Source organism: Protopterus annectens, chromosome 4.part1 (assembly GCF_019279795.1).
Source record: "Protopterus annectens isolate FY-2018-M chromosome 4.part1, PAN1.0, whole genome shotgun sequence".
Taxonomy (NCBI): Eukaryota; Metazoa; Chordata; order Ceratodontiformes; family Protopteridae; genus Protopterus; species Protopterus annectens.
Genome location: NC_056734.1, coordinates 164,467,254 through 164,492,371, shown reverse-complemented (window position 1 = coordinate 164,492,371; position 25,118 = coordinate 164,467,254). Strand labels below are relative to the sequence as shown.

Sequence of the window (25,118 nt, the reverse complement as noted above, 5' to 3'; positions counted from 1 at the left end):
ACACTGGAGTGCTGGCTTTTTTTGTTGCTTGGTTTATGCGGTATAGCCGTGCACTTGCCATTCATGCAGGTATCAGTGTTTTGTTGCCTCTTCCATGATGTCAGGTTGTCAGGGGTATAAAACATGCAGCCAACGCCATTAATCAGCTTTTCTTGCCGTGCAGGAGCCCGAAGCAGAAGCAGTTTGCAAGTGCCGGTCGGCCGCTTCCTGAAATTTTCGTTTTTCGAGTTTCAAACCTGAAGTCTTCTAAAGCTAAGTACCCCATTGGGGATCCTTTTTTCTTGCTCTAACCAATGTCAAAAAAAAGTTAACAATTGTCTTGCTTGTGGAAAGCAAATACCTCACAGAGATTATCATTTTTACTGCATCACCTGTTTAGGCCCAGACCACGACATCCCTCTCTGTCGGTTTTGTGCCTTGTTCAATGCACAAACTATTCATCGTCGGGCTATTTTTGTCGCTAAATTCTTTTGCTGTCGTTCACCGTATTCTGAAATGGCTTCGATAAGCCATCCGACTACCAATCTTCTGAAAAAGCGCAAGGATAAAGACAGAGACAGACCGCATAGGTCCAAAACTGCCGACGATGCTTCCTTTAAGCTAGTTGCCAGTCCGCCGGTACTCAGTGAGGCGCTTTCGCAGCCTCTGTTACCCGCTTCTACAGATTCGCAGGCCTCTATTGAGACCCATTCGGAGTTCAGTATGCCGCGAGATGTTTCTTCGACTATGGAACCTGCAGATGTCCCTACCTTGGATGGGTCAACTTGAGGGTGTATTCAGACCTTCCGAAGTTTGTATTAAACCGACTACTTCGTTAATGACTAAAGCTACCGAATTTCTCAGCCCAGAGTTTGCACTATGCCTAAGAATCTGACGACCAAAGCGCATTCTCAAGCTCCCATGCCACAGAAACAAATGCTTAGAATGGCTGAAGACCTTATTAATTTAATTAGGGGAAGCCAGCCTTCCCCCTCTAAAAGACAAAGAATTGATTTTCCTTCTGATTCTACAGACCATGTCTCCGATGACTCTGACCCCTGTGATTACCAGGACATACCCTTGTCTACCTATGAGGACTCAGATGCAGAGCCCCCCCCCCCATGTTAAAGCAAAATTACTAGATGCTCCATTAAATCAAGAATGTTTGGCTCAAAAGCAGAAGTTGTTCTTAAAAAGATGGAGGAAAAAGCTAAATCTATGCAAATTGTTAAAGATTTCTTACAGGTACAGCCACCTAGATTCAGTAGGCATTGGCCTTCAAAAAACTGGTCCTTTCCAGTCCCTCCCAGACCTTCTCAGTCCAAATCCAGGGGCAACAGACCACAAAGACTACAGTCTCAGGGTATGCACAGATCTAAACAATGGAGTTCTCCCTCCTCAAAAACAGTGTGTGGTAACCCACCCCTTTATGGAAAAAGTTCACAATGACTTGTCCTTCATCCTTCCCAGCCATGCCCAAGTACTTGCACCCCTAGGAGGAAAACTTGCCCCACATGCAAAAAACTGGGAGTATATTACCCAGGACCAATGGGTCTTAAACATTGTATCCCAGGTATACAGATTTTACTTCCACTCACTACCAACCCCAAGTGGATTGCCAGACCTTCCTCCAAACCAGTGGGCAGAGGCCCAAAAGCAGGTACTTTATCTTCTCAGTATCAGGGCTTTTCAACCTGTTCCAACATAGCAAAGGGGACAGGGTTTCTACTCCAGACTGTTCCTGGTGCCCAGAAAAGAGAACTTGGTGCCCTATTCTGGATCTGTCAGCTCTCAACTCCTTCCTGGTGGTACCAAAATTCAAAATGCTTATACTCCAGCTGCATCCTATGCTAGCCAAGGACTCCTGGCTAGTCACCCTAGACTTAAAAGAAGCTTATCTGGACATCCCCATAAGGGAATCTTGCAGAAAATATCTACGTTTCAGGGCAGGCTCTATGCAGTATCAGTTCTCTGCACTTCCCTTTGACTTCTCTACTGTGCCCAAGGTTTTCACAAAGTGCCTGGCTCCAGCCATTGCATACTGCAGGCAGAGAAATATTCAAATGTACCCATACTTGGACGATTGCTGGATTCAGGCAGACAGTCAGAAATTGCTACTTTAGCACCTGACGTTTGTAAAGAGACTCCTAACTTCTCTGGGGTATACCATCAACGAAAATAAATCACATCTGGTGCCCAGCCAAAAGATTGTATTCCTGGTTTCAAGCTTGAACACAACTTCCCAGATGGCATCATCACTCCAGCAAAGCAGGTTTATTTGACAAATTACTTCAAACTACTGACCACCCAAACCCAGCTATCTGCAAGAAAAATACTACAAGCCCTAGGGTTCATGGCCTCATGCATTCTACTAATTCCATATGCAAGACTGCATATGAGGAAACTTCAATGGTACTTAAAAAGTCTCTGGTGTCAACATTCTTAGGATCTGGAAACAGTGATTCCTATCATTCCTTGCCTAAGGGCAGAGTTCCTTTGGTGGGCAGAGGCTTGCAGCCACAACAAGGGACTCCCTTTCACTCAACCCCCTGCCGCCCAAACCCTGACAAGACGCATCAGACTATGCATGGGGAGCTTATATGGCAGGCAAATGCACTCAAGGCAAATGGACAAATTCACCTGCATATCAATCAAAAAGAAATGTTAGCTGTACAGAATGCACTGACAGCCTTCAAATACCTTATCCTGCCAGGACAACTCTTGATAAAAACAGACAACACCACAGTTATGTGGTACATAAACAAGCAAGGGAGAACTCATTCCTACTCACTCTACAGGTTAGCCATGGCTCTGTGGAACGCAGCCTTGAGCTGTCCAGTGCACCTGCAAGCTCATTTCCTGCCAGGCAAACATAATTCACTGGCAAACGACTTAAGCAGAAATCTAATGGACCCACATGAGTGGAAACTGGAACCTAACTCATTCAAACTTCTAATACACAGGTGGGGGACACTAGACGTGGACCTCTTTGCTTCCCACCAAAACCATCAACTGAGCAAATTTTGCACTAGAATTCCCCACAGCCAAGCATGGAAAGTGGATGCCCTATCCTTTACATGAGGAAAACCTCTCAATCTATGCCTTTCCCCCTCTGCCCCTCCTTTCAAAAGTACTACTCAATATCAAACAGGACTGGCCAAGGACAATCCTTATTGCACCAGACTGGCCACGCCAAAACTGGTACCCACTCCTATGCAGTCTTGACAGCAGTACCACCCTGGCACCTACATCAGCCACCCTCTGTGCTGTCCCAGCAGGAGGAACAGATTTTGCATCCTCAGCTGCAAACCCTGAACCTGGCAGCCTGGCTTATTCACTGAATACATCACTAGCAACCCTCAGCAAACAGGTGCTGGATGTTATCCTTGAGGCCAGGAGGCTTAGTACTAGGAAATCATATTCAGAAAAGTGGAAAAGATACTGTTCTTGGAGCCAGTCTCAAGGAAAGGACACAGCTGTGCCCACCTTACTTCAAATCCTAGATTATCTAGCAGAGCTGCTCCACAAAGGCCTGTCCTTCTCGTCAATTAAGATTCATGACTTTGCCATCTCAGCTCATTACAATACTGAGCCACCCCTCTTCTCTCGCCCTCTGATCAAACAGTTCCTGTGAGGAGCTAACAATTTAAGACCCCCAAGGAGAGCTCCCACTTCTGCCTGGGACCTTAACTTTGTACTAGAGAAGCTCATGCTCCCCCCCCCCCCCCCTTTTGAGCCTGCTGCTACAGCAGAGTTAAAATTCCTCTCTTGGAAAACAACCTTACTTCTAGCTATCACTTCAGCAAGAAGAGTGTCTGAGTTGCATGCTGTTATGGCTGTGGAGCCCTTTATTATCTTCCATGCAGACAGGGTTTCCCTCAGGACTAACCCATCATTTATGCCCAAGGTTGTATCCAGTGTGGCTTTAAATCAATCTATCCATTTACCAGCCTTTTTTTTCCTAATCTTCAGAATAAAGAGGAAATGATCCTGCACTCCGTGGACGGGCACAGACAGCTCAGGTTCTACCTTGACAGGACTAAACCTTTCAGAAAATCTGACCAGCTGCTAGTCAGCTTTGCTACAGGGGCAGAGGGCAAGGCCATTTCAAAGCAAACCATTTATAAATGGCTAGCACACTGCATCCATTTCTGCTACAAATACCATGGAATACCTACCACACAGGGGATCAGACCTCATTCCACTAGGGCTACCTCAACCTCTACAGCATGTGTCAGGGGAGTCCCTACCAGGGACATCCTGGAAGCTGCAACATGGAGTTCTGTACACACCTTCACCAAGCATTACCACTTACCTATCTTTTCTAAATCCAGAGCTAGATTTGCCACAGCAGTCTTACAAGGCCTGCTAGCCAGCCCTAATACTTCTTGACTGCCTCCACCCTTCCTCAGCTTTGGGAATCAACCCAAGTGTGATGACTGCAACAGTGAAACGCGAAGAACATAGTACAGTTGTGCACACTTACCATAAGTGTAGCTGTTAGAGTGTATTCACTGTTACTGCGGTGGTGGTGCTGCAGTAGCGTTGTCACCTCACAGTTAGACGTTGCCCGTTCGATTCTCAGTTAGAGCATCTTCTGTGTAGCGACATGCGTGAATGGGCGTTCCTTCGTTGAAGGTTGTGCGTTAGGTCCGGCAAGACAATAAGTAAAATTCTACTGCCAATCATTAGCGGACCAGAGTTCCACTGTGGCGACGCCTAACCAGGAAAAGCCGAAAGACACAAACCGAGTGTATTCACTGTTGCAGTCCTGGTTACCCTCCCTCCAGCCCCCTGTCTTTTCTATACTTTCTACTTATCCTCTTTTTTTTTGGCCATATCTTATGAAAATGGTATTTTACTTTCTACTGGAGGTGTTCCACACCATTTGATTGCTTCCTATTTTGGGGGCTGCTGACATCTGGGGCAAGAAAAACTGATGTAATGGCGTCGGCTGCATGTTTTATACCCCTGACGGCCTGACGTCATGGAAGAGGCGACAGCATCCGATGCAGAAATCCCAAGACTCTGGTATTCGGGCCGACTGAGGTCTTCCTGCATGCAGATAACCCAAGTGTGATGACTGCAACAGTGAATACACTCTAACATCTACATTTATGGTAAGTGTATACAACTGTACTTTTCATCTGGCTTTGTCTGCTGCTGCTTTTGGCCTTCTCCACTCTTGTCCTCTTGGACCCTCCTCCAAATGGACTTCTTCCTTTTTCTGAGGAATCCCCTCCCCTCAAGAAACCATGTAAGAAGACTGAACATATGGAGCTATCAACTGATTCACCTGTAGTGGATGTGGATGATGAGGAAGAGAGTGCCAATTCCTTGGCTTTCCTCCCAGAAGGTCCAAGATTTCTGGAGTTAATGTGGCACTTTGAGAGTTGTCCAGTAAACTCCTTTCTGTTTTTTTGGAACAGACTGCAGCAAACTTTTAAGGTCCCCCCATAGTCATTCTTTGTGCCCCCCCCCCCGTAACTATCCTGAAAGAACCCGCCTGATCTTTCACGAGAAACCTGATATGGTAGCCCCTGTACCCAGAAGCCCAACTATTTCTCTGCTGTAAGAGAGGAGACTAATAATATATATATATTTTTTAATAATGACAACCTGAGTCCTAGTGTCAATTCTCTTGGTACTGAGTCTTGCGGTGTGAACAGATTTGAAAAGTATGTCTGTGTGTCTACCTTTTTTGTTGTTGTTTTAGATATTTAACTTTAAGATGAGCATGTTGTACTTTTAGTGGAGCTTGGCAGATGAAGTGCACAAACTGCTGGAGCAGTGGCTTTACTTGGGGGGGGGGGGGGGGGGCAGGCAGTCTGTCCCGGGTGGCACTTGTGGGACTGTCTACTTGAATAGTTTTAATTAAAAAAAAAAAAAAAACTTAAGGGCATTCTTCTTTAAGAACAGTCTTGTAGCATCACGTCTATGACGTCCTGTCCTCCCTTGCAATTTTGAACTGCAGATCATTTTTTTTGCTGCCTGTTTCAAGGTTCCAAGTCAAGAGAGTTTTCTTATTGCTGCTTACATTTGTTTTGCTGGTCCTTATTGCTGCCTGCCCAAGTAGTGTTTAATCCGTTGCTGATTCTTATTGTTTGTGTATTTGCTGCTGCCCGATTGATTTAATTCTGCTTCTTCTGCTGGCCCAATTGATTTAATTCTGCTGCTGGCCCGAGACGTGTGTTGCTGCCCCATTGACTTAATTCTTTTGTTGCCTGATTGATTTTAATTGTGCTGGTTCGAGAGGTGCGTGTCTCTGTTTGTGTGTCTCTGTTTGTTTGTGTGCCTGTTGCCCCAGTTAGGTATACCTGGTGGTTAGTGTTACTCAGGCTCAAACCCTGTCCCTTGGGTACAAGAAACAAGAGCCTGAATTGTCTACCCATTCCACTACTTGTGATTCAAGCTCTTAACTGTCCAGATTTTCACAGAATATCTGAAATGTTTGGCTCATACCTTTAGTCTGTCCATCTAACAGTTTGTGGATGTTCTTCATTCCACATTGCTGCAGTCCTAACACTTGGGTAGTCCGCTGTCCCAGTCGGCCCGAATACCAAAGTATATGGCTGACGTCGGTCAAGGCGCATTAGTCTGACGTCAGGGTACAAATGCGCATGACCGACGTCATATCCTCAGTCTTTTTTGCCGCATGGTCCGATGCAGAAGCAGTTTTGCGAGTGCAGGTTGGCGTTCTGAAATTTTCTGAAGTCGGAGTTTCAGACCGAATCAAAGTTGGCTAAGTACCCCGTTGGGGAATATTTTGTTTTTTTCTTGCCTCAGTATTTAACCGGATGTCAGAAAAAGTGAATAACTGTATTTCTTGTGGGAAACGGATACCTCATAGGGATTACCATACCTTGTTGTATACCTTGTTTAGGGCCTGAGCACGACGTTGTTGGATGTCGCTCTTGTGCTAGATTTAACAAACGCACTATAAAGAGAAGATTAGACTGTGCCAGGTTAGTTTTTGGGAAGCGTTGTAATTATAAAATGCCGTCGGATGCTCCGACGCCCGCTTCGTCCAAAAAGCGCAAGGACAAAGCAGCAAAGCCTAGGTTGGAAGAACCGTCAGTCCCGGACGTCGGTTCTTTAGAAGGCTCAGTGGAGCCGGAGGTTCTGCCAGAAGTTTCTTTGGAGTCTCAGGGAGAGACTTTACTGTTACAGGATGTGTCCTCTCAGGAGGTAGGCCAGGCTGAAGGGGCTTCTCAGGTGGCTGTTCTCCCCTCTCTTCCTAAGGTGGTTAGGCCCTCCTTCTGTTTCCAAGGCTTCTTTGAGAGGCAGGCCAGGTTTAACTTCAGTGGGGGTCTCTCCTAGTTCTTCAGGATCTTTGCCTAAGAAACATATGCTTAAAATGGCAGAAGATTTGATTACTATGATTAGAGGTTCTATGCCCCCTCCTGATAAGAGGCCTAGGGTGGAACCTGAGCTTGAGAGTTTTGAGCAGTGTTCGAGGCTTCTGAGTCTTCGGCTGAAGACTTGCAGGAGTATCCTCCTTATTCTGATTCTGATGTGGATGATTCTACTCCTTCGGCTTCTCCTCCTGAGGATTTTTCTTTTCAGAGACTCTTCATTCCATGAGGGAGCATTTTAAATGGGAAGGTCAAGATTTCTCTGATTCCAGGAAGAGGCTTAGGGAATTTTTGTTTTACCCCAGCATAGGCCTTTAGCTATACCTCCTGTTCTGGATGTGGTGGAAGATGTTTTTGCAGAGGCTTCCCTGAACCCTGATTCTTTGCCTCCTGCCCCAGTTAAACCAGATAGGTATTATAGGGTGCCTGAAGCTCATAAGTATCTTTTAAGAGTCCTAGGGCAGACCCGAAACTGTTTCTCAGGGGCCTAAAGGTGTTAAGGCTTCTGTTGTTAAAAATCCTGTTCCTCCTGATAAAGAGGCAAGGGCTTTGGATAGATGGGGAAAGAAGGTGTATACTTCTTCCACTTTAGCCATGAGGGCTTTGAATTGCCAGTTTCACATGTTAAAATATCAAAATTATCTCCTTTCACAATTGAAGTCTAAGGTGGATGCTCTGGCGGAAGGTATTGAGTGTAAAGAGTTGCAGGATTTAGTTCATGTGTCTGAACAGGTGGGTAAGCATTCCTTGCAATGTGGTTTTGATGCTGTGCAGGCCTCTTGAGGGTGGCTGCCACTGGTTCTGTTCTTCGAGGCACGCCTGGCTTAGGGATCAGAATTTAGCTGAGCATGTTAAGACAAGGATTTTGGATGCTCCGTTACAGTCTGACGTGTTGTTTGGTTCGCCTGTGGAAGCAGTTTTAAAGAAAATGGAGGACAAGGCTAAGTCTATGCAGACTGTTAAAGATTTTTGCAGGTTCAGCCTCCAAGTTTAGTAGAAATTGGCCTACTAAGGGATGGACATATCCTGCTTATGATTCCCAGTCTAGGGGTAGGTCTAGACGTGGTAGGGGCAGAGCTCAAGGTTCTTTTAGGCCTAGAACAGGAGTTCACCTGCTCAGTCTTCTGGTGAGGGCAGGGGTCAGTCCTTTCGTAAACAGACCCAATGACCTGCCTTTTCAGCTGCCAGTGCTTTCTCGTCTGGCAGCACCTTTGGGAGGAAGGCTGGCACTTTTCAAAGAAAATTGGAATTTAATTACCCAAGACAGATGGGTATTGGATATCATTCACCACGGTTACAGGTTTTATTTCCATACCTTGCCTCCTTTCAAAGGTATGCCAGACATTCCTCCTCTACAAAGAAAAGAGGCTCACAAGCAAATTTCTCTGTTACTCCAAACAGGGGCCATTCAGCCGGTTCCTGTGCCAGAAAGGGGCCTAGGATTTTATTCTCGCCTGTTCCTAGTACCAAAGAAGGGGAACACGTGGAGACCAATTTTGGATTTATCTATCCTCAACACTTATCTGGACATTCCCAAGTTCAAAATGTTGACGTTACAACAGCTTTTACCTCTGCTGGGCAAAGATCACTGGATGGTAACTTTAGATCTCAAGGAGGCTTACCTTCATGTACCTATCAGACTAAGTTGCAGGAAGTATCTGCGTTTTCGAGCTGGGAATTCCCATTATCAGTTCTCTGCATTGCCCTTTGGCTTATCTACTGCCCAGAGTATTCACAAAGGTTCTGGCTCCAGTGATAGCTTACTTCAGGCTAAAAGGAATACAAATCTATCCTTACTTGGACGACTGCCTGATTCTGGCTCAAGAAAAGGAAGACTTTTACAGCATTTGGAATATGTGATAGCAGTGCTAAGATGCCTGGGGTATTCTGTGAACGAAATAAAGTCCAGTCTAGTACCCTCTCAAGACATGTGCTTTCTGGGTGTGAGACTGAATACAGCAACCCAGATGGCCTTTTTAACCCCGGACAAACAAAAGAATCTTTCCCTTTACTTCCATCAACTATCTCTTCAGTCCGGGCTGACTGCAAGGACAGTCCTTCAAGCCTTAGGGTTCATGGCATCTTGTATTCTGGTGCTTCCCAATGCCAAACTGCATATGAGGAAGCTGCAATGGTATCTCAAAAATGTATGGACACAGCACTGCCAGGATTTGGACACTGTCATTCAAATAATACCTTGCATTCAAAAGGAATTTTTGTGGTGGGCTCAGGAATGTCACCTAAACAAGGGACTCTCTGTGACCCGGCCAGAGGCGAGTCAGATTCTAACGACAGATGCCTCAGACATAGCTTGGGGAGCTCATCTGAATGGAAAGTGGATACAAGACAAGTGGCCTGCCAGACTACAGCATCTACATATAAACATGAAGGAGATGTTAGCAGTCCAGTTTGCATTAATGGCTTTCAAGGAGTTACTTCTTCCAGGGCAGGTGTTGATTCTAACAGACAACACAACTGTCATGTGGTACATCAACAAACAAGGGGGAACACATTCTTACCCTCTATGCAGGCAAGCAATGATTTTATGGGAGACTGCGCTCAGCTTGCAACTAACTCTTCAGGCAAGGTTTCTGCCGGGAGCACAGAACTCCTTAGCAGATGTGTTAAGCAGACAAATCATGGATCCCCACGAGTGGAAACTGGATCTTCATGTATTTCGGAAATTGACAGTGTCATGGGGAACTCCAGACATAGATCTGTTCGCTTCTCCACTAAACCACCAGCTGCCAAAGTTTTGCACAAAAAGGTTTCATCGCACAGCTTGGAAAGTGGATGCTCTTTCTTTCAGTTGGAAAAATCTTCATGTGTATGCCTTTCCACCTCTGCCTCTTCTCCCAAAGGTACTCCTAAAGGTCAGACAAGACAAGCCAAGGATGATTTTAATAGCTCCAGATTGGCCTCGGCAACACTGGTACCCATTACTGAGGAGTCTGGTAAGGAAGCCTCCATGGCCTTTACCTTTGATTCCGCACCTGTTGTCTCAGAGGGACGGTCATCTACTCAATGTCAAGCTTCACTCTCTTCATCTAACAGCCTGGCATATTCTATTTTGAAACACAGCAGGTCTCAACTTCCTCAACAAGTTTTAAATGTGATTATGGAAGCCAGAAGACCTAGTACACGGAAAGTGTACAGAAAAATGGAAGAGATTTTTATTTTGGAGTGCAGCAAAGAATTTGGAGGTTTCTGAGCCTAATTTGAGTGTGGCTCTTCAATATCTTACTGAGTTATTGGACAAAGGTTTGTCTTTCTCTTCCATTAAGATTCATGCTGCAGCAATTTCAGCTCACTATGATTGTGACCCACCATTGTTTTCTCATCCTTTGTTCAAGCAATTTCTTAGAGGGGCAAAGAATATAAGACCCCCACGAGAGCTCCTACTCCTGCTTGGGATCTCAATTTTGTGTTGGAGAAACTTACTCTACAACCTTTTGAGCCTCGCGGCTACTGCTGAATTGAAATACTTGTCATGGAAGACTGCTTTTTGTTGGCCATTACTTCTGCAAGAAGGGTTTCTGAATTGCAGGCCCTTATGGCGGTTGAGCCTTTTGATTTTCCATAAGGATAGGGTATCATTACGTACTAATCCTTCCTTTATGCCTAAGGTGGTTTCTAGTGTGGCTTTAAACCAAACTATTCATTTGCCTACTTTCTATGCAGATCCCCAAAATAAGGGGGAAAAGATTTTGCACACTTTAGATGTACACAGGCAGTTGCGTTATTATTTAAGCAGGACTAAGGATTTTAGGCAGTCTCAACAGTTGTTTGTTTCTTTTGCTTTGAGTTCTCAGGGCAAGCCTGTGTCAAAACAAACTATCTCTAAGTGGATTGGGTTTTGCATTGCATTTTGTTATTCCCATCATGGCAAGGAGATTCCAGCTGGGATTAGGCCTCATTCCACTAGGGCTACTGCCACTTCAACAGCATTTCTAAGGGGTGGCAACTAAGGATATTTTGGAGGCAGCTACTTGGAGTTCAGTGCATACTTTCTCTAAGCATTACCACCTTCCTCTCTACTCTAAATCTAGGGCTGGTTTTGCCACAGCTATTTTGCAAGGCATGTTGACAGCTCCTGCTTCTTTATGATTTGCCAGCCTCCCTTACCTCTGCTTTGGGATTCTACCCAAGTGTTAGGACTGCAGCAATGTGGAATGAAGAACATAGTACAGTTTTGTACCTACCATAAATGTAGATGTTCAAGATCCACATTGCTGCAGTCCAATTTACCCTCCCTCCTTCCCCTCTGTGTTTAGGGGTGGTTGTGTGGGTGGGGTTATACTCTTGTAAATTTGTATATATTGTACATATATTTGGTGCAGGAGTGTTTGGTGTTTTTTGGTTTTGGCCTTATCTTTTTAGGGTCTTCTGACATCTGGGGCAAGAAAAGACTGAGGATATGACGTCGGTCATGCGCATTTGTACCCTGACGTCCTGACGTCAGACTAATGCGCCTTGACCGACGTCAGCCATATACTTTGGTATTCGGGCCGACTGGGACAGCGGACTACCCAAGTGTTAGGACTGCAGCAATGTGGATCTTCGAACATCTACATTTATGATAGGTACAAAACTGTACTTTTTCTGGCAAATCAATGAGAACTGAATTCACTAAATAATGCTAGCCATTTAAGTTTCAGTTTTCCTGTCTTTAAGGAAACACATGGTAACACAAAACACTTCATTCTAGCAGTTATCTAAAATTATACAAGCAATGTTTAAAATGTCTCCCTGGTTTTGGGCCTTTGTGTCCCCAATAAATGTAGTCATTTTCCAGATTTCTTTTGCTGCAAATTTGAGAGATTTAGTTCAGTGCCAAATGAATTTTACAAGGAGCTAAGGGGAAGAGAAGTTTAGTGCTGCTTATGCCAAGTCTGTTTACATTGTTAGTCGCACAATAGGCAGTATACCTGCTTTTGATGCAGAAGGCTGTGGGTTCTACTACCTCAGTATGTAGATCGATTGCTGATGGTGTACTTTTTTGCACTTCAGAGGGAGTGGATGCTGCAGTCCTGTGAAGGTCCTCCTTTGGAGGAGATACCTAGCAACTATGAACCTGTTATCAGTTTGCCATTCATTCCTATTGCAATATTACTAGCTTAGCATTTTTTTAAATGTAATCTAGGCAATTTATTCTTCAGGGGCAATGGGCATATTTGTAGATGAAACAATGAAAGTTGTTTGCTAGCAGCAACCTCTTCATTAGTTACAGATCTCTTTAATGTGGAATTATTTAGAGGACTTTTACTTCTGCAGAGATTGCATATTTACTGATATTGGTGGCTTGTAATGACTTTTATGATGGAAATGTTCTGAATTGGGCAGTTTTGTCATTATTGGTTCATATATTTTGTTTCGTTGCTTACTGGAAAAATGTTCAAAACAATAAAGTTAAAACATGCTCTAGCAAGTGTGTTGCATTATACAAGGAATATAATTTAGCACAATCAGGAAGGTGAATCAGAACACATGTATCTTTGCATGGTCCTAAATATGTGTGCACGGGGCCTATGATTTGAAAACAGCCTGAAGGTAAACTGTATCCGCCACTGGCCAGATGCATTTTCTTTGATGTTGGTTTTAGTGCTGTTTCAATGAATGTGACTTTCAAGGGCAGAGAAGTTTTAATGCTAAGTCTGTTTTCATTGTCCGACTGTATTGCTTTGTTTAGTAGATGTCTGTCGGTGTTTGTGCTATAAAGTTTAAAATAAAAGTTTTAAATGAAATCCAAATAATCATTGTAGAAGTAAAGCATAAAGTAATATGCACATTAGTGTTTATGGTAAATGGGGAGAAATTGCCAAGTAATGGGACACTGGAATGACTGGGGGGGGGGGGGGGCTGTGTATGGGGTGGGCCCATTTGACCATTATTTTGTGAGGGGTAGAGGAGTGACAAACTCAAAGAAAGCCCTGGGCAGCAGAAACTCTAGATGTGCCACTGTGCTGGAGGAGTTGCTGGACAATTCTTTAAAGATAAAGTTGTTGACATGGACTGTAACGGTCTCCAATATGACCAGCTGCCTAACGTGTGGTGTACTGTGGAAAAGAGGGAGCTGCCCAAGCTGCAGAGTTTGCCATCACAGTTTTCCAGTACTTGTGACTTTGTTTTTTTACAGATGCCATTGATGACACTAAGGTAAGGAAGTACAGGAGAGTATACAGAGAAAGAGGTTGGCAGAGAAGAAGTGGGATTGTCAAAGAGATGAAGAAAGTAGACAAGAGTATAAGGAGATGAGGTGCATGGCAAAGAGAGAGGTGGCGAAGGCTAAGGATGAGGTGTGTGAAGAGTTGTATAAAAGGTTGGACACTAAGGAAGGAGAAAAGGACCTGTACCGATTGGCTAGACAGAGGGAACGAGCTAGTAAAGATGTGCAGCAGGTAAGGGTGATAAAGGATAATGAGGGAAACGTACTCACAAGCGAGGAGAGTGTGTTGAGCAGATGGAAAGAGTACTTTGAGGGGTTGATGAATGAAGAGAATGAGAGGGAGAAAAGGTTGGATGATGTGCAGATAGTGAATCATGAAGTGCAGTGGATTAGCAAGGAGGAAGTAAGGATAGCTATGAAGAGGATGAAGAACGGAAAGGCTGTTTGTCCAGATGACATACCTGTGGAATGATGGAGGTGTTTAGGTGAAATGGCAGTGGAGTTTTTAACTAGATTGTTTAATGAAATCTTGGAATGTGAGAGGATGCCTGAGGAATGGAGAAAGTGTTTTGGTACCGATTTTTAAGAATAAGGGTGATGTGCAGAGCTGTAGTAACTACAGAGATTAAACTGATCAGTCACAGCATGATGTTATGGGAAAGAGTAGTGGAAGCTAGGTTAAGAAGGGAGGTGATGATTAGTGATCAGCAGTATGGTTTCATGCCAGGAAAGAGCACTACAGATGTGATGTTTGCTCTGAGAGTGTTGATGGAGAAGTACAGAGAAGGTCAGAAGGAGTTGCATTGTGTCTTTGTAGATTTAGAGAAAGCATATATGACAGGGTGCCTAGAGAGGAGTTGTGATATTGTATGAGGAAGTCGGGAGTGTCAGAGAAGTATGTAAGAGTGGTACAGGATATGTACGACGGTAGTGTGACAGCGGTGAGGTCTGCGGTGGGAGTGACAGATGCGTTTAAGGTGGAAGTGGGATTACATCAAGGATCAGCTCTGAGCCCTTTCTTATTTGCAATGGTGATGGACAGGTTGACAGACGAGATCAGACCGGAGTCTCCGTGGACTATTATGTTTGCAGATGACATTGTGATCTGTAGTGAGAGTATGGAACAGGTGAAGGAGACCCTGGAGAGGTGGAGATATGTTCTTGAGAGAAGAGGAATGAAGGTCAGCAGGACTAAGACAGAATATATGTGTGTTAATAAGAGGGAGGATAGAGGAATGGTGAGGATGCAGGGAGTAGAGGTGGCGAAGGTGTATGAGTTTAAGTACTTGGGATCAACAGTTCAGAGTAATGGTGAGTGTGGAAGAGAGGTGAAGAAGAGAGTACAGGCAGGGTGGAGAAAAGTGTCAGGAGTGATTTGTGACAGGCAAGTACCAGTAAGAGTGAAAGGGAAGGGTCTACAAGAGAGTAGTGAGACCAGCTATGTTATATGGGTTGGAGACAGTGGCACTGACAAAAAGGCAGGAGTCAGAGGTTGAAGTGGCAGAGTTGAAGATGTTAAGATTTGCACTGGGTGTGACGAGGATGGACAGGATTAGGAATAAGTATATTAGAGGGTCAGCCCAGGTTGGAAGGTTTGGAAACAAAGCCAGAGAGGCAAGATTATGTTGGTTTTGGACATGTTTTGAGGAGGGATGCAGAGTTTATTGGGAAAAAGATGCTAAGGATGAAGCTGCCAGGTAACAGGAAAAGAGGAAGGCCTAAGATGAGGTTTATGGATGTGGTGAGAGAGAACATGCGGGTGGTTGGTGTGACAGAGCAAGATGCAGAGGACAGGAAGAAATGAAACGGGAGAAGCCGAAAGAAGAAGAAAGTTGATGACACTAAGGTGATGTGTGCATGCACATGTGTGTGTGTCTACACCTTCTCAGAAAAGAAATCTGCCATCACCTAAAAGAAATGGTGGAGCATGTCAGAACCTCGACTGCTGCAGCATTAAGTTTATCCCCAAGTGTTGTGTTTTTTTCCTTGTATACTTTTGATGAGGCACACATTGGAAGTGACAACAGGAAGCTTGAGTAACTAGAAAAACAACCTTACTAACAATGAACAGGGATGTGGTCTCAACTGCAAGGACCCAGCGATCTACCTTGAGTGTGGGCAGCAGTGGTCTTAAGATCTTGCCTTGATTGTACCACTCTGAAGTTAGTAGGGGCTGCAGTTCTTTCCACTTTTCTACTTGAAAGCAAATAACCAAGGGCACATGTTGGAGGAATTTAGTACACACTTCTCTTTCCAGCTCAAACCACATCCCCTACCTTTGCTGGCTGTTCCACCCCCTAAACAACATGCAGCAGGAATATGATGAAAAATGTACTGCAGAAATTGGCCATTCAGGAGGTTCCACATGACCAGAAAGGCTTAACACATTTACACCAGAACCTTGCACTAGTACTGGAGCTCAGTGGACTAAATTCCTTTCTCCCTAAAAAAAAACAAAAACTCTTAAAAGGTCATGGTACGCTTTGACCTTCCATACACTTTAGAAGAGATTGGATGTGGTCTTTGGACCTTCACAATGCTTTCTTCATTGAAGTTACCAAAGAGTCCGTGCAGTACTTGGTTAGTACTGTCAGAGCCAGTCATTCCCAATTTTGGTCTGTACATATTGGTCTCCTCTCAGCACCCACCTCCCCAGGTATTTACCAAGAACATCTGCTGTGGCTGCTTTTCAGAGTATGCAGGGAACAAAGATTTTCCTTTACCTAAATGATTGACTACTCATTGTACCCTGTGTAGAAACTCTGGTTGTATTCAGAAAGTCTCAGCTGTGACTGTTCCATTCCCTTGGGATGATGGTGAAACTTGTAAAGTCCCACTTGGAGGCAGCCATAATTTACTTTTCAGTGGTCACATCCTAGACACCATCTAGTGTCAAATACACCTCTTCCAGCATAGTTTACAGGGCCTGTTGAATGTAGTAGCTCATATTCTGTCATAATCTCCGAGTCACTTTCTGCCATGTATCTTTTCTCAGGCTAACAATTAAGTGGGCTGCTGAAGTAAAGATGTCCCAGACATGGTATGGTACATCAGCAAATAAAACAGTGTTTAATTTTTCAGGAAGCAGTGAGTATGGCAATATACCTTTCTTTACCACTGCTTCTTATACCCAGTTCCATCCCCAGGGAGGTTAAATCTGTAGGAGACCGGCTCAGTTACTGGCTTCTTATCCTCCACAAGTGGTCTCTGAACCACAGTTGCACAAAACTCGTACATTTCTGGGCTAGAATGCCATGCAACCTTTATTTTGTTTTTCCAACAAAAATAAGGAATGGAGTGTAGTATAGTGCCTGCTACACTAAACAAAACGCAGTTGCTGCATCCTGGACATACATTTATTGTTTTTAATTAGACAGATCTACATATACTGTGAATCATGCCCTTGTATAGAACAAATTTTGCAAAATTTTACTACATACGGTAACTGTAACACAAAATGTATTACCCTTTAGGTACTTTTGGTGTTTTAGTACTGAAGTATAGCTTTACTTCTGGGGTGCTGACGTCTCCACTCTAAGACTTCTGTCAAAGAAAGGCTTTCTGGTTCATTATGACGAACAGGATATCAGAGGCAAAAAAGTATTAAGTGGTTTTAAGTTATACAGTAAAAAATGTATGCAAATGCGTTGATCTAGCTAGAGCCGTAGCTGACGATTCTCGTGCTTGAAACAATTCCTCGATTTGTCCCCCCCCCCCCCCCCCCGTAGCTCTTCACTCCTTTTAGAGCTACTACTTTTCAGTGTTGATTGCAGATTGCAAATCATATTATGGACTGAAGACCTAACATTTCATTTCACACCCACAAGAAATACATTGACGTTCGATCAGAATGCCCAACACTCAACTTCACTCCTAACAACTTAACTGCAATATAAAAATAACAAAATGCTGGAAGTACGCTGTACATGACTTACTTGTTACAAAAATACTAGTAAAATGTATACAGTATGTATATGGTTTAGCACTTTCATTCATAAAATTAACTCTTCTTCACAGCATTAGTTTGGCTGTCATTAGTACCAACAAACTTCTACATTTTGTTTTGGCTCACTTTCTATATGAATCCACAGTGTGAGCAGCTTGCTTGCTTTGCTTACCCAGTAGTGGTACCAAGTCATCCCGAGTAGTTGGATTGTTGCTTCTCCTTCTCGAGATCAGGAAACTTTTTCCTTCAGCATGTTGGAGGGCCAGTCCAAGGCTCCTTCCTGTCCTGGTCGGCTGGACCCACTCCCAGCAAATGAAAAAAATAAGAATAAAATCAACTAAATTAAAATAGTGTGTAAATATGTGAATGAGAACACCAAATTAAAAAAAAGAAACCACAGCAAAATTACAGAGTTGAACTGGACTAGATTAAATATTTTTTGATGTTGCTGCTGGCAGCCCCAAATATCTTCCATGCCCTCTTTACACAGTACCCCTAATCAGAAACCTTCCCAATGCTTTGAGGTAGTACCCAAGGTTCATTCCTTCAGTAAAAAATAAGGATGAGTGTACACTTGGGTTTATTGAGCCAAAACAGAGTGGAGAGTAGCTAGGATCGACACGTCCGTGGGAAAAGTTGTGCAAATGTAATTTCCTTTAATTTTTTACTTTTGTGTTATAAAATAAAAATAGTTATTTACAGGGTGTTTGGATGTTTTTTTTTTTTCCATCCACTGCAAAGTGGGGCCCAAGACGACTGCCCCTTTTGCTTCACCCTTCGTAGACTGCTGGTTCAAGCTTTGATGTATGTGACTGGCGTTAGTTTTTTTGAAATTAGGTTATTGACATTTTACAATTTTCCATTTGTTTCATGCAGTTTACATTTTATAATGCTGCTTTGAATATGGCCAGAGCTGCTAAAGGAGTTAATATTAACAGCTGGGGATACTTCTGTGTCTAAGCTGTGCTTTTTCTCTCACTTATGTGGTCTATTGAATAGAAGGATACCTGCAGAACCTCTGTACTGAAATTGTAGTTTTTCATGACTATCAAAACTGCAGTAGTGCTCAAGATGAAAGTACCACCAAAAGATGTGATTTAAAGTTCCACTGTTTTAAGTATGAAGTTTTAATATACATTGGTTTAACTTTAAGGTTAGATTTTGATTATTATTATTATTATTATTATTACAGTTTTATACAGATTTGTGTGTGAGACCATGTAGTTCATGAATTTATTTAGATGAAGCACACATTACTGATTGGCAGTAAAGCTAACTGACTCTTTTTTAACTTGCTTTCTCTAGGGATATTATGATAACTCATATTGACCAGTCTATCACTTATGAAGGGCTTTGCACGGAAGTTCGGGACATGTGCTCTTTTGACAATGAGCAGCAGTTTACAATGAAGTGGATTGATGAAGAAGGTATGCTAAATGAAAGAGAGTCTTTCTTGATGTTTTGTAGAGCCTGCATTCTTGTTCGTTTTTAATGTGTTCTCTAGTGTCTTAGAAAACTTTGGTGCATTCTTTTTGATGGTTGAAGTGCTTAGAATGGTATCCCCAAGGGATACCCTCTGTAGAGATTTTTTTGTACTTGTTTTTAAGCGTGTGCATTAATATTTTGCAGTTGTACTCTAGCAAGACATTGTCCCGTTCGATTCTCAGCTAGAGCGTCTTCTGTGTGGAGGCATACGTGAATGTGGCGTGCCTTCGTTGAAGGTTGTGCATCAGGGCTGGTAACCCAGTACGTAAAAATCCACTACCAATCATAAGCGGACCGGAGTTCCTCTGTGGCGACCCCTAACTGGGGAAAAGCCGAAAGACACAAACTCTGCCTTTTGTAACTTAAGTCTGCCTATTTTACCACAGTAGAGCAACATTTTTTTTTTAATGTTGCTCTTCATACTTTCATTCACCTGCAATTAGATGTTGGTGTAGGGACCTTCTCAGAAAAAATGTCAGTTAATTCCGATATGCGGGAGTATTTTTTCTTGTCATTGTGTCTAATTAAGGAGTTTAGTTGTGTTGCCTTTACAGAGTTCAGAAAGCAGAGTACAAGGAAAATGTTTCACTTCTATTAGTGGCTTGCCAGTTATACTTGCAGTGGATATAGGATATGCATCACAGAGTTAACTGCAGTTGTTGAGTTTTATCGGCCTTCTTTCTAAAATTGCAGCAGCTGTTATGAAGGGATAGTGTGTCAAGTACCCTAATTGCTTTCCTATTTTGTGGAATAGAACTTTGTTTTGAGAGTGTTTATAGCACTTTAGCTTCTTCCTGCTTTGAGAATATGAAGTTTCTTTCCTCTTAAGATGTGACACCATCGTTCTTGTCATATTCACCTTTCTTTGTAAGCACACCACTGAGTGTTTGATTCATTCTTGGGAGACTGAATTTTTCCATTTTAACCAAATGATGGTATTGCTGGCTATCTGTCATACCTCAGATTTAAACTGTCAGTTTGGTTCTGAAGAGCAAAATAGCTGGAATGTCTTTTTTTTTTTTTTTAATATAAAGTTATTTAAGCTGCTAATTTATCTTCTGGAACCTTTTATTCCAGACACTGAAGGAACTGAGTAGCAGTTTGTGTACAGTTTGTAAATCCACTTCCCATGTCCCTATGCAGTGTAAGGGAAATTGCATTGTCTTCCTCTTGTAAACTTTTCAGAGTCTTTGCCTATCTTTTCTTCCAGAACTGAACAAGATGCAGTGTTCTTAAGAATATGGTTTTGTAAAATGTGCATATGTATGAATATCTTCAGATGGCTAACCTTTTGATTCACTTGTATGTCTCATTCAAGCCTATACCTCTTTTATATTCCAGTTCACATCTATAGCTCCTTATGGCATCCAGAACCTTTTTGGGGGTCTAGCTTCATTTATTAAGTGACTTGTCAACAAATGTTGTTTGTCTTTTCGGCTTTTCCCGGTTAGGGGTCGCCACAGCGGAACTTCGGTCCGCTAATGATTGGCAGTAGATTTTTATGGTGCCGAGTTGCCAGCCCGACGCCCGACCTTCAGCAAAGGCACGCCCATTCACGCATGTCTTTCTGGGGCCACTGGACCGCGGGGAGGACATGCAGACTCCACACAGAAGGCACTCAAACCGAGAATCAAACAGGAGAATCTCTTGCTCTGAGGCAACAACGCTACCGCTGTACCACCGCGGCTTAGCAAGTGACTTAAAACTAATAGTAGGTAATATTAAAAAGTGCAAGGAGTTAACAAAATCACATCACGATTGTTAATCTAGGATGTCTTACAGTATCGAAATTAATCACTGTTCATACCATATTATTCATATTTTCATATTTATGTTTATATTCATAACTGAGATACCTCCATATTATTGAGGTGTATGGTGTGAAATGCCATGGTGGGAGACGTGAATATTCATTGTCCATGTCCATTTATATCACACTACACTGACAAACTACCATTATATCAGGTAATTATAAAAATAAACAATATTTCCATATGTACTTAATATTTTAAAAAAACAAGCGTCTTAAAAACTGCTGTGTGATACGTGTGAAACTTTGGATGTTGTTGAACACATTCTCTTAAATTTGCACTGTACGTTACAAATCTTGAGAAACATTCTGTTATTTATACTGCTAATACAGTTAATTATAGGTTTTCTTATTTCTGAAAATATTTCTGTAAACATGCACTGTTAGATGAATTTCTTGTTGCCATGTGTAAACTTGTGTTTGGTTAACAGAAATATTCTAATAATATATGTCTAGGTTATACAGTTTCCAAGATGTGACAAATTGTTTGTGAAAGGTTGGCAAAAAATATAATTTGGAGTTTGTGCTTATTATAATATTTGTTGTTGACCAGGAAAAGTCTAGCTGGGTAAAACCCATTTTCAGTGGAGCCCCAGGGAGAAAAGCTCCACATTTGTTACACAGGCTACATGTTTATAATTGCAGGTCAAAACATCTGTACATGAACTTATTTTCATGATTTTTAAATATTTCTTACATGAACATAGCATTTTAACACAAAAAATAAGGCAAGAAATTAACATACATCGGCTAATTTTTGAATAGAAAAGTAAAATACAGTAATAGTTAATCTGTTTATAGCATGATGGCTGCAGGTGAAAGTTCATACTGGGGTGGGTGTTCTTCGTGTTTCACTGTTGCGGTCATCGCATTTGGGTTATCTGCCTGCAGGTAGCCCTCAGCCGGCCTGAATACCAGAGTCTTTGGATTTCTGCGTCAGATGCTGTCGCTTCTTCCTTGATGTCAGGGGTATAAAACATGCAGCCAACGCCATTACATCAGTCTTTCTTGCGAACTGCTTCTGCTTTGGGCACCACACGGCAAGTGCCAGTCTGACTCCTGAAATTTTCGTTTTCGAGTTTCAGACCTGAAGTCTTCAAAAAAGCTAAGTACCCCATTGGGGATCCTTTTTCTTGCTCTAACCGATGTCAGTAAAAGTTAACAGTTGTCTTACCTGTGGAAAGCAAATACCTCATAGAGATTTTCATTCTTACTGCATCCCCAGTTTAGGCCCAGAACACGACGTTCCTCGTTGTCGATTTTGTGCCTTGTTCAACACCCGAACTATTCGTCGTCGGGCCATTTTTGCAGCAAATTATTTTTGTACTCTATGTTCTTCATGTTTCACTGTTGCAGTCATCACATTTGGGTTATCTGCTTGCAGAAGCCTTTAGTTGGCCAGATTATCAAAGTCTTGGGTCCTGCATCGGTTGCTGTCTCATCTTCCATGATGTCAGATACTCGGGTATAAAGCATGCAGCCGATGCCATTACCCCAGTCTTTCTTGCCGTGTGGTGCCCGAAGCAGAAGCAGTTTGCAAGTGCCGGTCGGTCGACTCCTGAAATTTTCATTTTCGAGCTTCAGAACCGAAGTCTTCAACTAAAGCCAAGTACCCCGTTGGGGAAACTTTCTTGCATTAAACTAATGTCAGCAAAAGTCAATAATTGTATTTCTTGTGGAAAGCAAATACCTCATAAAGATTTTCATTCGTACTGTATTCCTTGCCTAGGCCCTGAACATGACATACTTCGCTGTCGATTTTGTGCCTTATTTAAGCAACAAATTATTCGTCGCCGGTATATTTAAGCTTCTAAATATTTTGGTACTGTTCAAATTATCCAGATATGGCTTCAGTAAGCCACCCGACTACCGACATTCCGAAAAAACGCAAAGATAAAGACAGACTGCAAAGGTTCAAAGCTGCCTACGACACTTCTTCTAAGTTAGTCGCCAGTTCGCTGGTACTCAGTGAGGCGCTTTCGTAGCTACTGATACATGCTACTTCAGATTCGCAGGCCTCTAATGAGACCCATTCGGAGTCCGGTATGCCGCGAGATGCTTCAACTGTAGAGCCTGCAGATGTCTCTACCTTGGATGGGTTCGGAGCCACTGTGCAGGCACCGGCTTCTGACTGTGTATTCAGGCGTACTGACTTGCATATTAAACCAACGCCATCTTTTTCTTTTGGGTCTAAATCTCGAACCATGCCTAAGAAACCGACGCCCAGGCTGCATGGTCAGGCCTCTATGCTTAAAAAGCAAATAATAAGAATGGCTGAAGACCTTATTACTTTAATCAGGGGAAGCCAACCCTTCACCCTTCTAAGAGACCTAGGACTGAAGTTGTTTATGAATCTTCTGACCAAGATTCTGATTTTTCTGATTCTTCTGATGATCTGGATTTGCCCTTATCTACTTATAAGGATTCTGATGCAGAGGACTCTGTTCCCTCTGCTTTCTGCTCCAGAGGATTTTTCTTTTTGTGAAACCTTACATACTCTAAGGGAGCATTTCCACAGGGAAAGCCAGGATTTTTCTGATTCAAAAAAGAGGCTTAGGGATTTCTTACTCCTGCTTCAGCACAGGCCTTTAGCTATACCTCCTGTTGATGGTTGCCTTTTTGGAATCTAGTTTGGCCTCTGATTCTTTGCCTCCTGCTCACAGAAAACCTGACAGACATTACAGGGTTCCTGATTCACACAAGTTTCTTTTTTAAAAATCCTATTGTGGATCCAGAGACTATTTCACAGGGACCCAAGGGCATTAAGGCTTCTACTGTTAAAAATCCTACCCCTTCTGATAGAAACTGCATGGCGCTGGATAGATGGGGTTAGAAGGTTTACACTTCTGCAACTTTGGCCATTAGGACTTTAAACTGCCAGTTTCATATGTTAAAGTATCAGCAACATGTTATTGGGTTGCTTAAACAGAAAATGATGTTGATTCCTGACTGTGCTGAAAATAAAGAATTACAGGATTTATTGCATTCTGCTGAACAGGTTGGTATACGTACTTTGCAATGTGGATTTGATTCATTAGAGGCCTCTCGCAGGGCTGCTGTTACTGGGTCTGAACTCAGAAGGCATGCTTGGCTTAAGGAGCAATCTTTGCCTGATCATGTTAAAGCTAAACTGTTAAATGCTCCTTTAAATCAGGACCGCCTGTTTGGCAACAAAGCTGTGGAAGTTCTTAAAAAGATGGAAGAAAAAGCTAAATCTATGCAAACTGTTAAAGATTTCTTGCAAGTTCAGCCTCCTAGGTTTAGTAGGCATTGGCCCTCTAAGAATTGGTCCTTTCCAGCCCCTTCCAGGTCTTCTCAAGCCAAACCCAGACACAGCAGAAACCCCAGATTTCAGTCCCAGTGGGCATACACGACTAAGCAGTGGGCGATTTCCACACCCAAATCTGGGAGTAGTAAGACTCCCCCTATGGAAAACTGTCTCAATTACTTGTTTTTAAAACTTGAGCACTTCCCAACTGAATGCTCCTTTAGGTGGAAAGATTGGTCTGCAAGCCAAAAACTGGGAACTCCTTACCCAGGACAAATGGATTTTAATTAGTGTCCCTAGGATACATATTTCAATTCCACACGTTACCAACACCAAGCGAGTGGCCAGATCTACCCCCATATCAGAGGGCAGAGGCCCAAAATCAAGTACTCTCTCTATTAAGCATGGGGGCTATTCAGATCGTACCAGAAGAGGAAAAGGGACAAGGTTTCTATTCAAGACTTTTCCTGGTACCCAGAAAAGGCAATACATGGCATCCTATCCTGGACCTTTGTACTTTTTTTCTGGTGATTCCAAAATTCAAAATGCTGCGACTCTTCACCAGCTGCTGGCAAAGATGCATGGTTGGCAACACTAGACTTAAAAGAAGCATACCTGCACATCCCTATCAGGGAGTCTTGCAGAAGATACCTACGCTTCAGAGCAGGCTACATGCGCTATCAGTTCTCTGCACTGCCCTTTGGCTCATCTACTGCGCCCAGGGTATTCACAAAGTGCCTAGCTCCAGTCATTGCATTTTGCAGGCAAAGAAATATTCAAATATGCCCATACCTGGACGATTGTCTAATTCAAGCAGAAAACCAGGACATACATTTGAATCATCTGGCCTTTGTTCAAAGGGTGCTGACTTGTCTGGGGTACACCATAAATGAAAAGAAATCGCACCTGGTACCCTGTCAACAAATTATATTCGTGGGAGCAAGCTTGAATACAACTAAAGAGAAACGGATTCATTTGACAACCTACTTCAAACAAGTGGCTACAAAAACCCAGCTATCTGCAAGGCAAATACTGCAAGACTTTGGGTTCATGGCTTCTGCATTCTTCTAATTCCATATGCAAGGCTGCATATGAGGAAACTACAATGG

At 42.9% G+C, this 25,118-nt stretch overlaps 1 protein-coding gene across 1 annotated transcript in view; it reads left to right on the top strand.

The window, feature by feature from the left end:
• Window positions 1-25,118, top strand: part of PRKCI (protein kinase C iota) — a 1,721,954-nt gene that overhangs the window by 162,518 nt on the left and 1,534,318 nt on the right. The window contains exon 2 of the mRNA XM_044070065.1: window positions 18,752-18,873. Within this exon, the coding sequence (XP_043926000.1) occupies window positions 18,752-18,873 (122 nt within the window). The remainder of the gene's footprint in view (window positions 1-18,751; window positions 18,874-25,118) is intronic.